Below are 13153 nucleotides of genomic sequence, written 5' to 3' on the forward strand. Positions count from 1 at the left end.
TGAAAATCAGCAAATTAAAAGGAAGAAAAACCTGTTGTCCACTGATTGTTGCCACAGGAATGGCTGAAGCTTGAGGGATGCTACTCTCCATGGTAACGGTAACCTGCCCTGGAACCTTGGGGGGAAGTGACAGGGTAGAAGGTGGAGCAGGAGCAATGGGACGGCTAGGCATGGTAGGCTTCGGGGGCGGCTGCAAACAGAAAACCACACAAAACATATCAATGGCCTCATACTGGTGATGCGTCTCAAGCCAGAATTAAGAGTACACAAATCGAACCTGGAGAGTGCCAGGAAAGATGCCATAAGCTTTATACATTTTATCTATTAGCATCACAGTGTTTCCATTGAAGTACTAGCATTTCTATTTCACAGATAAAGAAACATACAAAGCAAGGCTAACTGACTTGCTCAAAGCCACACACACAGTAAGAAGAAGAACTGGGAACAAAGCCCAGAGCTGTATGGCTCACAGCCCACACCCTTTCTTCTACATGATGCCGCCTCCCACGTTTGAGTGGATTGAACAAAACTCCCAGTAACTGAAACAGAACCCCCAGGTAACACACAGGCGATATTCTCAGAAACCCCCAAATTAACCAGTTGCTAAAACAGACCTTAGGGAAGAGTGCTACTCCAGTTGGTCCCATGACACTGGGTTATCAGAACTTACAACATCACTGTCAGCTGGGAGTGGTGGCTCACACCTGTCATCCCAGAACTCTGGGAAGCTAAGGTGGGCAGATCACTTGAGGCCAGGAGTTTGAGACCAGCCTGGCCAACATGGTGACACCCCGTCTCTACTAAAAATACAAAAATTAGCCAGGCGTGGTGGCGTGTGCCTGTAATCTCAGCTACTTGGGAGGCTGAGGCAGGAGAACTGCTTGAACCTTGGAGGTGGACGTTGCAGTGAGCAAAGATTGCACCACTGCACTCCAGCCTGGATGACAGCGAAAGACTCTGTCTCAAAACAAAAAAAAAATTAGTGTCATTAAGCCCCCACTGCTAAATCTGACTGGCTTAAAAAAAAAAAAGAGGGTTCCCTTATCTAACTTAACATGCCCATAAGTTGAATAATATCAGTATCAAAATGGATAACAGCAAAGATTCTGTGATGCCAACTGCCCAGCAGCACAAGACGAGGCACTGCAGAAAATCAGGGCTGAGTTACAGAGAGGTGCTGAACTCATAGGTCGTAAAGAAAAAATGAAATATGATCCTAAGATACAGCCTAAGATTTTGTACAAATTGTTATAAAGATTAGCCAGTCTTGAGCTCTGGTTCAGTGTGAAGTTTTAACCCTCTCCATTACCTTCATAAGTCCCTCCGAAAATGAAAGTGGCACTGCTGGCGTCAGGTGTGCTGGCGGGGCTGTCACTGCAACAGGTGTGGCTGATGCGACAGCATGGTGTGTAGACAACATCTGCACCTGTGGATAGGGCCTTACCACAACAGGCTCTTGCTTCTCCTCCCGGGACTGGAGGGAGCTGCTGGAACTCATGTGCTCCCTGGCACTGACTTCAGAATCTCGACCAGATTCATCATTGACTAGTAAAGACATTAAAAGTGAGACAGTATGTCACAGTCTCCCAATGTAAGACAGCGGAACAAACAAGAGTGGCACCTGAAGTTAAATCTCAGGATTGGCCAGGTGCGGTGGCTCAAGCCTGTAATCCCAGCACTTTGGGAGGCCGAGACGGGCGGATCACAAGGTCACAAGATCAAGACCATCCTGGCTAACACGGTGAAACCCCATCACTACTAAAAAATACAAAAAACTAGCCGGGCGAGGTGGCAGGCACCTGTAGTCCCAGCTACTCGGGAGGCTGAGGCAGGAGAATGGCGTGAACCCGGGAGGAAGAGCTTGCAGTGAGCTGAGATCTGGCCACTGCACTCCAGCCTGGGTGACAGAGCGAGACTCCGTCTTAAAAAAAAAAAAAAAATCTCAGGATTGACACAGTGGCCACTTCCTTGTGATGTTTTCCTTAACAAGGTCAATTTGGGCACTGGATTCTCCTGATGGACATCAGACAGAAGAGTCACAACTGTGGAATGTAGAATTTATTCTGGATATTGTAGCCTTATGAATAAACTACCTGAGGCCAGGCGCGGTGGCTCACGCCTGTAATCCCAGCACTTTGGGAGGCCGAGACGGGCGGATCAGAGGTCGGGAGATCGAGACCATCCTGGCTTACACCGTGAAACTCCGTCTCTACTAAAAAATACAAAAAAACTAGCCGGGCGCGGTGGCGGGCACCTGTAGTCCCAGCTACTCAGGAGGCTGAGGCAGGAGAATGGCGTAAACCCGGGAGGCAGAGCTTGCAGTGAGCTGAGATCTGGCCACTGCACTCCAGCCTGGGCGACAGAGCAAGACTCCGTCTCACAAAAAAAAAAAAAAAAATGAATTAACCACCTGAAAATCATCTAAAATGAGCTGAAATAGTTAAAAGTACAATACAGAATGTAAGACAATTTCATTTAAAACATCTTCTTAAAAAGTTATAAAAGCCTGACATTAAAAAGATCTGGCCAACATGGCAAAACTCTAACTCTACTAAAAATACAAAAAACAAAAAAACCACAAAAAAAAAAACACCTTTTTCTGTAATCCCAGCTACTTGGGAGGCTAAGGTGGGAGGATCGCCTGAGCCCAAAATGCAGAGGTTGCAGTGAGCCAAGATTGCGTCACTGCACTCTGCACTCTAGCCTGGGCGAGAGAGGAAGACTCTGTCTCCAAAAAAAAAAAAAAAAAAAAGTATGGCTAGTGCAGTGGCTTGCATCTGCAATCCTAGCATTTTGAGAGGCCAAGGCAAGCAGATCCTTTGAACCCAGGAGTTCAAGACCAGCTTTGGCAACACAATAAGACTCCATCTCTGTAAAAAATATAAAAATTAAATGGGCATGGAGGCATGCACCCATAATCCCAGCTATGCTGGAGGCAGAGGGAGGAGGATTACTTAACCCTGGGAGGTCAAGGCTGCAGTGAGCCAAGCCATGATTGCGCCATTGCACTCCAGCTTGGATGACACAGTGAGAGACTGCCTCAAAAAAAAAAAGGTGGTGGTGGGCTGGGCACGGCAGCTCACCCCTGTAATCCTAGTACTTTGGAAAGCCAATAGGGGCGGATCATTTGAGGTCAGGAGTTCCAGACCAGTCTGATCAACATGGTGAAACCCCGTCTCTACTAAAAATATAAAAAAATGAGCCAGGCGTGGTGGCACACACCTATAACCTTAGCTACTCGGGAAGACGAGGCAAGAGAATCGCTTGAACCCAGGAGATGGGAGGTTGCAGTGAGCTGAGATTGCGCCACTGCACTCCAGCCTGGGTAACAGAGTGAGACTCCGTCTCAAAAAAAGAAAAAATTAAAAAAAAGATATTTTAAGTACAGTTCCTAACTTTAAGAACATACAGTTTTTCAAAACTGAAGGACAGAGATAGGAGACATATTTTCCACTGTATGCTCTTTTTCTTTTGGTGTTTTGGACTACCAGAAGACATAATATATTAAACAGTTTTTTTTTAATTAAAAAAAAATTTTTTTTGAGACAAGGTCTCACTCTGTCTCCCAGGCTGGAACATAGTAGATATCAGCTCACTGCAGCTTCAAACTCCTGGACTCAAGTGATCTTCTGCCTCAGCTGCCCAAGCAGCTAAGACTACAGGCACACGCCACCACCCCTGGCTAATTCTTTTATTCTTTTATGAAGACAAATTTCCACTGTGCTGCCCAGTCTGGTCTTGAATACCTGGGATCAAGTGTTCCTCCCACCTCTGGCTTCCCAAAGTGCTGAGATTACAAGTGTGAGCCACTGCACCTAGCCTATTTAAAAATTAAATATTTAAAAATTAAGTGGAGGCTGGGCGTGGTGGCACACGCCTGTAATCCCAGTACCTTGGGAGGCCAAGGCGGGGAGATCATTTGAGGTCAGGAGTTCGAGATCATCCTGGCCAACATGGTGAAACCCTGTCTCTACTAAAAATACAACAAATAGCCAGGCGTGGTAATGCACACCTGTAATCCCAGATACTCAGGAGGCTGAGGCCCGAGAATCGCTTGAGCCCAGGAGGCAGAGGTCCCGCCACCGCACTCCAGCCTGGGGGACAAGAGCAAGACTCTGCGTCAAAAAAAAAAAATTAAGTGGAAAAATATCAGAGAACAATACTAATGTAATAAAGGAAGAGCTTGTGAAAATATTAACTCATATTTGTCTATAATTTTTCCAAAATATTAATATTCTTTTTTTTCTGAGCATAAAGATATGTACTTGCGTAGAGAATGTAGATTATTTGGAGTACCATAAACAAAGTTGTCCCCAAACTTACCCCACAAAGGCACCAACACTTAAAGTTTTGGTGACAGCTCTCGTCTCTTTTAAATTTTGGGTGGGTTTTTACTCATTTGACTTTTTTCCTTGAAGTATGATCTTCATAAAGGTAAGTGCACAAACGTTAGTTGTGCAGCTCAATGGACTTTCATAAACTGAATAAACCTGAGTAAACAGCACCCCACTCGAGATAGAAAACATTATTGGTCTCCCCGAGACCCTTAGTTTGGCCCTATTCTAGCCACCATCCTCCCAAGGAAAGCAATCTTCTACCTTGTAACACTATAGATTAGTATTGTCTGTTTTTGAACTTGATACAAACAGACTCATAACAAATACACCCTATTGTGCTTTGCCTCTTTAACTTACAGGTATGAGATTCATCCACATTAGTGTACACAGCTGTAGCTCTTTCATTCTCAAGGCTGTATATAGTATGACATGTAAGCCACGTACAAATTATCCATTTTACTCTTAAGAGGCACTTCACATAGTTTTCAGTTTTTTCCTATTTTGAATAGTGCTAGTAATGTTCCTGTACATGTCTTCCGGTAAACATATGTATCACTTCTACTCAACATATACCTAGGAGTGGAATGACTGAGTAGAGAATACTGCATGATTTTTTAAAGGTGAAATGGGGATTGGCACAGTGGTTCCTGCCTACAATCCTAGCACTTTGGGAGGCCAAGGCAGGTGGATTACCTGAGGTCAGGAGTTCAAGACCATCATCCAACATGGTGAAACCCCGTCTCTACAAAAATACAAAAATTAGCTGGGCATGATGGTGGTTGCCTGTAATCCCACCTACTCAGGAGGCTGAAGCGGAAGAATCGCTTGAACCCAGGAGGCAGAGGTCGCAGTGAGCCAAGATTGTGCACTCCAGCCTGGGCAACAGAGCAAGACTCCGTCTCAAAAAAAAAAAAAAAAAGGTGAAATGGGATTCTATTGTATAGATGTACTATAGCTTTTAAAATCACTGTATCATTGATAGGCTTTTAGGTTATTTCCAAATTTTTTCTTTTATCAACAATCTTGTCCAGAGATCTCTTCAGGAAAAAATTTCTGAAAGTACAAGTGCTGGATGAAAAGACTGATGAGGCCGGGCGCGATGGCTCAAGCCTGTAATCCCAGCACTTTGGGAGGCCGAGGCGGGCGGACTGCAAGGTCAGGAGTTTGAGACTAACCTGGCCAATATGGTCAAACCCTGTCTCTACTAAAAATACAAAAACTAGCTGGGTGTGGTGGTGGGCGCCTATAGTCCCAGCTAATTGGGAGGCTGAGGCAGGAGAATTGCTTGAACCCAGGAGGTGGAGGTTGCAGTGAGCCAAGATTGCACCACTGCACTGCAGCCTGGGTGACACAGCGAGACTCCATCTCAAAAAAAAAAAAAAATACCGAGAGGAAAGAAAAGACTGATATACATTTTCTTTTTCACTATATTTTGACTTTTCTCCCAGGTTATTCAGAATTTTAAAAATTTTGATCTATAAAACCTCTTCATTGGGGAATAAATTACATAGAATACCACCACTGTTTTACAAGAAAAGTTCAATAATTTTTTTACAAATATCCTCAGTAACACCAAAGAGGAGAATGGTTGGGTCAAATGGTAAGTATATATTTAACTTTGTCAAAGTAATTTCCAAAGCGACTGTAGCACTGTCTGTTCCCATTAGCAGTGTACGAGAGTTCCAGCTGCTCCTCTTCCTTATTCACGTTTGATATACAGCCATTCTAGTGGGTTGCAGTGTGTCTCCCTGTAGTTTTAATTAGCATTCCCATGACGACTAGTAATGTTGAACATCCTTTTATGTGATCACAGCCCATTCATATATCTCTTCTTTAGTGAACTGCATGTTTATCTTTCATCCACTTTAATCAATTAGCTTTACTGAGGTACAATTTACACATAAAATTCACTAATTCTTTGTGTAACATGAGATAAATGTTCGCAAAAGTATACAATGGTATAACACAATCATGACACAGATCATTTCCTGTTACTTCCATAAGTTCATTCACACCCCTTTGTAGTCAATTCCCTCTCTGCCACCTCTATTCCCCAGAAACCACTGATCTGCTTTCTGTCACTATGGTATAATCTTTTCTGGAATTTCATAGAACACAATCATACCATCTGGAGTCCTATGTATCTGGATTCTCTCCTTAGCGTAACGTTACTGAGGTTTATCCATAATGTTGTGTGTATCGGTAGTCTGGTCCTTTCTATTGCCAAGTGGTATTCCACTGCATGGATGGATACACAACAATTTGCTCATCCAGTCACCATCTGATACGCATTTGGTGAGATCCCTGTTTTGGCTATTATGAATACAGTGTCTATGAACATGTGAGCATAAGTCCTTGTATGAACACACGTTTTCATTTACCTTTGATAAACACCCATGGAATGAGATTGCTCAGTGCTGTGGTAAGTGTATATTTAATTGTATAAGACATTGCCAAACTGTTTCTCGAAGTGGCTTGCCATTTTGCATTCCCAACAATAAAGCATGAGTTCTATTTGTGCCACAACCATACCAACGGGTGGTATTGTCAGTCTCTGTAATTTTGGTCTTTCTACTGGATGTGCAGTAGCTTCTCAGCAGTTTTAAACTGCACTGCTGGGAGGATTAATAATGGTGAGCATCTTCTCATGTGCTTCTTTGGCACTTATCTAGCTCTTCTGGTGAAGTATCTACTCAAATATTTTCCTATTTAAAAAAAATCAGGTTGTCTGTCTTTCACTACTGAGTTATGAGTTCTTGTTTTTTTTTTTTTTTTCCTGAAGACAGGATCTCACTCCGTCACCCAGGCTGGGGTGCAGTAGTAAGATCTCAGGTCACTGCAACCTCCGCTTCCCAGGCTCAAGTGATCTTCCCGCCTCAGCCTGTCAAGTAGCTGGGACCATAGGCATAAGCCACCATACCCGGCTATTTTTTTTTTTTTTTTTTCAGACAGAGTCTTGCTCTGTTGCCCAGGCTGAAGTGCAGTGGTGCGATCTTGACTCACTGCAACCTCCGCCTCCCAGGTTCAAGTGATTGTCCTGTCTCAGCCTCCCGAGTAGCTGGAATTACAGGCACCCACCACCACGCCCAGCTAATTTTTGTATTTTTAGTAGAGACAGGTTTCACGATGTTGGCCAAGCTGGTCTTGAACTCCTGGCCTCAGGTGATCTACCCATCTCAGCCTCCCGAAGTGCTAGGATTACAGGCATAAGCCACTGTAAAATTAGCCTGGCCCCGGCTAATTTTTGTATTTTTTGTAGAAATGGGGATTTGCCATGTTGCCTGGGCTTATCTCGAACTCCTGAGCTCAAAGCTATACACCTGCCTCGGACTTCCATGTTGCTGGGATAACAGGCATGAGCCACTGTGCCCGGCCTTTATCCTCCCATAATGTTGTTGTGATCTTCCAGCACTATTTTACTGAAAAGACTTATAGGGCACGGTGGCTCATGCCTGTAATCCCAGCACTTTGGGAGGCCAAGACGGGTGGATCACAACGTCAGGAGATGGAGACCATCCTGGCTAACACAGTGAAACCCCGTCTCTACTAATAATACAACAAATTAGCTGGGCATGGTGGCAGGGGCCTGTAGTCCCAGCTACTTGGGAGGCTGAGGCAGGAGAATGGCGTGAACCCGGGAAGCGGAGCTTGCAGTGAGCTGAGATCGCGTCACTGCACTCCAGCCTGGGCGACAGAGCGAGACCCCGTCTCAAAAAAAAAGAAAAGACTATCATTTCCCTATTGAATTACTTAGGCACTTTTATCAAAAATCAATTGGTTATATATGTCTGGTTCTATTTCTAGATCCTCCACCTGAGTTGCTGTAGAAGATAGAGTCTTCTGTTATGCTAGAGAATAATAGTAATTTTCTTCTAGAGAAAATAACATCTAAGTTGAAACTTGAAAAAAGAAGGAATTAGCCAAATAAGCAACTATCTGGAAAGGAAGAAGGAAGACTATGGCAAAAGGAAAAGAATGTGCAAAGTCCCAACATCATGAAATTGGGAACTTTTTAATCATTTATTTAGAAATATGAGTAGATACCATTGAGCAGGAGTCATAAAGTAGCTTAAAGTCACTTCAAGTCTAAAGAGAAAATAAATTTATAACAAAAACTAAGTTGGCGGCCATGCAAGCTCACACCTGTAATCCCAGACATTTTGGGAGGCCTAGGCGGGAGGATTCCTTAAGGCCAGGAGTTTGAGACAAGCCTGGTCAACATGGCAAGACTCCAACTCCATTGGGAAAAAAAAAAAAAACTAAGTTGGCAAGAGGAAGGCAAAATGAGAAATGAGGCTGGAACATCAGACAAGGGCAACAGCTCATAAGAAAATGAAGAGTAATTAAAGATGCCTCCAGCCCAGCACAGCGACTCACACCTAACACTTTGGGAGGCTGACAATGGAGGATTACTTGAGTCCAGGAGTTTGAGACCAGCTTGGGCAACACTGTGAGATCCCCTCTTTACAAAAAAATTTAAAATTAGCTGAACATGTGGCTGGGTGCGGTGGCTCATGCCTGCAATCCCAGCACTTTGGGAGGCCAAGGAAGGTGGATTACTTGAGGTCTGGAGTTCGAGATCAGCCTGGCCAACATGGTGAAACCCTGTCTCTACTAAAAATACAAAAAAAGAAAAAAAAATTACTCAGGCATGGTGGTGCATGTCTGTAATCCCAGCTACTCAGAGGCTGAGGCACGAGAATTGCTTAAACCCAGGAGGCAGAGACCGCAGGGACCTGAGATAGAGCCGTTGTACTCCAGCCTGGGCCACAGAGTGACACTCTGTCTCAAAAAAATAAAATAAAATAAAATAAAAAATAAGCTGAAGCCCAAAAGATCGAGGCTGCAGTGAGGTGTGATTAGGCCACTGTACTTCCGCTTGAACAACAGTGTGAGACCCTGTTGCAAAAAAAAAAGCCTCAGCTACTGGTTTAAGCAATGAGTAGACAGTGGTATCATTTACCAGAAAGGAATAGAAAATAGTTTATTTCACTTTGTAATGTCATATATTTACTTAATACGTAGAGAAAAAGAGTATTTTAAGGAATTCCTCAACTTCAGCACTGCTGACTAGACTGGATACTTCTCTGTTGTGGGGGGCTTCCCATTATCTTGTAGGATGTTAAGCAGTATCCCTGGCCTCTACCTATCAGATGCCAATAGCACTGTTTAGTTGTGACAACCAAACTGTCTTTAGATATTGACAAGTATTCCCCTGGAGGAAAAACTACCTCCCCAAACACCTGTCACTGAGAACCACTGATTTCTACCACTCAAAGGGCACAAGACGAAAAGCCAAGTTTTATCTATGTGCATACAATCAGCCCTCTGTATCCATGGGTTCCCTGATGTGAATTCAACCAACTTTGGATGTTAAATATTCAGGGGGAAAAAAATATGGTTGCATCTGTACTAAGCACATACAGACATTTTTGTCTTCTCATTTTTCTCTTAGCAATACAGTATAACAACTATCTACATACTATTTACGTTGTAGTAGGCATTACAAGTAATCTAGAGATGATTTAAAGTATACCGGAGGATAGATACAGGTAATATGTAAACACTATACCATTTTACACCACAAAGTGGAGCATCATGGATTTTGGTATCTGAGATGGGTCCTGGAACCAATCCCCCACAGACACCACAGGCAAACCGCATATCCTTTGTTTTCCACTTCTTTTTCTTGATAATAAACTCCTAAAAGGCACGATCTGTTCCTTAAACAACTGGGCTCCCTCACAGCACTAATGCTATACTCCTGGACATTAATTAAACGTGAATATATTAATGCATTTCAAAAACAGTTCTTACAGGCACGCTTTGCTGTAAGTTGCACGTGTACTCTATGTGAACGAAGTAGTTAAAACAGGAAGAAAAAAAGCCTTGTTTAAATTAGAATAGTAATATACCCTTTCTTCCAATTCAAGAAATAAGAATTTACTGAAATCCTAGAAGGAATCTGCTAATGTTTAAGTTACAAAACTGGCAATATTCTTAAAGTTGGAAGAAATAGATTAGAATATTACATATCTTACCTGTAGCCGCTGGGCTTATCAATCCAGCAGTACCACTGTTTGCAATCTGAGAAGGGGCCTGGCTCAGCCCAGTAGAAGGGGCTCCTAATCGAGGAAACTGTTGAGAACTCATTTCCACCTGTAGTACATGCAGTTACATGGTTATTACTAGATTCTGAGATCTGAATCAATACTGAGAAATTAAAGCATCTTTAGTACCTATGGAATAGTCCCTTGGAAAAGCAAATGCTGCATCATTTATTTAAAAACAATAACTTGGGATCAATATAAATGCAGACATTATCTAAACTACCTAAGTTTTCTACCAATATCGTTTATACGGAGCTGACGTGTACTATAACCCTCCATAAATACTTGTGGATTGCCACGCTAAAACAATCACCATTGAATCCTGTACAAGAGTCACATGACAGGTATTACCACAATGCATGTGTATTTCTCTGTGTAAAGTTTTATGGAAAATGGCATGTCTCTTCGAAACACTCAAACCTCACACCAAGGTGAACAGAACTGTGATTAGCATGTCATAGGAACATTCGGAGGAAGATACCCAGCCCTAAGAAAGGATCGGATATTTTACATTCAGACCTGATGCAAAAGGAATTCTCCAACGCTTTTCTGCAAAGGCCTCCATTTACGGATTTCCTTTTCTTTCCCTTTCATAGACCCCCCACAGAGCCAGAGGACCCTACACCTTCTCCATCTTCCCTAAAATCGTCCCCCACTTTTCCCCCAGGAGCCAAGCGATCTCCCCTGATTCGCCCGCAACCCCACCCCACCACGAAGCCCCCGCTGAGATGGGAGGATGCCGATTTCCAGACACCTCGGAGTGCGAGACCCCCGTCTCCGGGGTAGGGGTGCGGACGAGCGTTCTGGGGACCCGACCACAAGGCGAGCACTGTGCCTCTTTACCTGTAGCCGCCGCCCGCCGCCCGCACCGCCCGCTTCTATCTCGCCGGCCTGGGGGTGCCGCGGAGGGCCCATCTCGGCGGCGGCGATGCGCTCGGGGGGCGCGGGGAGGGATCGCGGCGGCGGCGCCCGGGGCCCGCCGCTGTCCAGCCCCGCTGGCCCCACTCACCCCCAACACCCGGCCGCCGCGGTGCTCGCAGTCCTCTTCCCCCGAACCTGCCCCTGCCTCCCCCGCCCGCCCATTGGCCCCACGCCCGGCGCGTCAGTGGAGGCCCAGGACCAATCCACAGCGACCTACACGTTCAGGACCCGCCCCACCCTCCCGCCGACCGCCAGCCAATCAGGCGCGAGCCTGGCCGGGGCAGCCCAAACCCCTCGAGGCTGAACCAATGGCAGAGGAAGATAGGCGCCCCCGGCGAGGGGGGCGGGGAGCGGGGAGGCCCCGCCTCGGCCAGGGTCTGAAAGCGGCGGGCGCAGGGCCCGGATGTGGAGAGTCACTTTAAACTGCTCCAGGAGCCAAACTCCCTGGGCCGCCCGCCCGGCCGCCCGCCCGCCTGCGCTCCCCCGACCGCTCTGCTTCCCCGCCAAGGCCCACGTCCGCCACGCCCCCACGCCCGGGTCAGCCCACCCCTCCCGGTGCCTCTCCCTTCCTCGCCACAGGACACCCAGCCTCTGTCGCCGGCCCAACTGCCGTGCCCAGCTCGCCAAAGAGCCGCGGTCCGAGCCGCAGGAGACGAGAATCCTCTGCCCTTCCCCGGGGACGCGCAACGGGACGGACGCTGCAGCCCGGCTCGGCCGCCCCGCCCCCTCGTCTCCTCCCCTTCCCTCCAGGGCGCCCGTCCCGCCATTACCTGGGTGCTGCGCCGAGTGGCCGCCGCGCCGCCTTGAGCTCGCTCCCGCGCGCTCTCTGTCTGCGGTGCCGACGTCCCCAGGTTCCGGACCCGCAGCCACCGCCGGGGAGCTAGCAGTCTGCCCCCTACCCCTCACTCCAGCGCCGCTGCTTCCGCCGCCGTAACGAGCCTCCCGTCTATTGGCTGTCGCAGGCCCCGCCCCCTGCCGAGTCAGCCAGTCGCCGGTGGTTGTGAGCGGGAGAGCGGACGGGCCCGCCCCTCGGAGCCGCGGCGTCCTCTGGGAAATGTAGTCGCGGGAGCCAGGAGGGCGGGCCGCGAAGGAGGTGGAGAGGGCCGGGGCGGGGCCGCAGGCGACCGGGCCAGGGCAACACACCCCTTTGCTGTCTGAAGTCGGTTCTGTCTTTTCTCTTGGCTAAGTGAGAAGACAGTGGATCCCACCCTGTGTCTCAACCTGAGGGCACTAGGTTTCATTTTCCCCGCGGGGAGGCGCGTCGCGGGAAAGGGTAATGGAGGCCAACTGCGGCGGCCAAGGGATCCGCGGGCCTGACCAGTGTCGTGACGGTGTCCGCCTCCCTACGCCGCGAGTGGGACTCGGTGTCCCCACCGGGGACCGCGGTCGGCACAGCCTACGCGCGGCGGGAGCCGCCAGGCGCGGCGCGGGCTCGGCTCTGTGAAAGCAGGCCGGCAGGATGCAGGACTCCGGGCGGCCGGGGCGCACCTGCGCGCACTTTCCAGATTATGAAGGCGCTGAAGGGGGCAGTTTTATTTTGTCATTTGGTTTGGGGTTCAGGGTTGGAGTTTATGCGCCTGTAGAAGATATAGCCATATCTTTTGAGGCCACATTTGCATCTGATAAGAGGTTAAGTCTCCCTCTTCCCTTACCAGATGGTAGTTTAGGCCTGGAGTTCTGTGACTCCAGGGGGCTCAAACCCCTCTCTTGCTATCATGCACAGCTGTGTAAGACAACTGTTTGGTTAGAAGAGAGTAGCTCCTGGCTATAGCCCAGGGATGAGTC

The 13153-nt window shown here is 47.2% G+C and overlaps 1 protein-coding gene across 10 annotated transcripts in view; it reads right to left on the minus strand.

Annotated features, from left to right (window-relative positions):
* The window catches only part of SAP130 (Sin3A associated protein 130), an 85281-nt gene extending 72962 nt beyond the window's left edge, over positions 1-12319 (minus strand). For 5 of the 10 annotated variants that reach the window (XM_023225581.2, XM_023225586.2, XM_023225582.2 and 2 more), the window contains exons 1-4: positions 12139-12319; positions 10379-10496; positions 1310-1545; positions 32-190 (exon numbers count right to left, since the gene is read on the minus strand). In XM_023225581.2, coding sequence (XP_023081349.1) covers positions 32-190; positions 1310-1545; positions 10379-10490 — 507 coding nt within the window. In that variant the 5' untranslated portion in view covers positions 10491-10496; positions 12139-12319. Of the gene's footprint in view, positions 1-31; positions 191-1309; positions 1546-10378; positions 10497-11290; positions 11506-12138 lie in introns of those variants that run through there. The other 5 variants (XM_023225579.3, XM_023225578.3, XM_023225584.3 and 2 more) reach the window with 3 other exon arrangements.
* Between the last annotated feature and the right edge of the window lie 834 nt (positions 12320-13153).

Source organism: Piliocolobus tephrosceles, chromosome 11 (assembly GCF_002776525.5).
Source record: "Piliocolobus tephrosceles isolate RC106 chromosome 11, ASM277652v3, whole genome shotgun sequence".
Classification (NCBI taxonomy): domain Eukaryota; kingdom Metazoa; phylum Chordata; class Mammalia; order Primates; family Cercopithecidae; genus Piliocolobus; species Piliocolobus tephrosceles.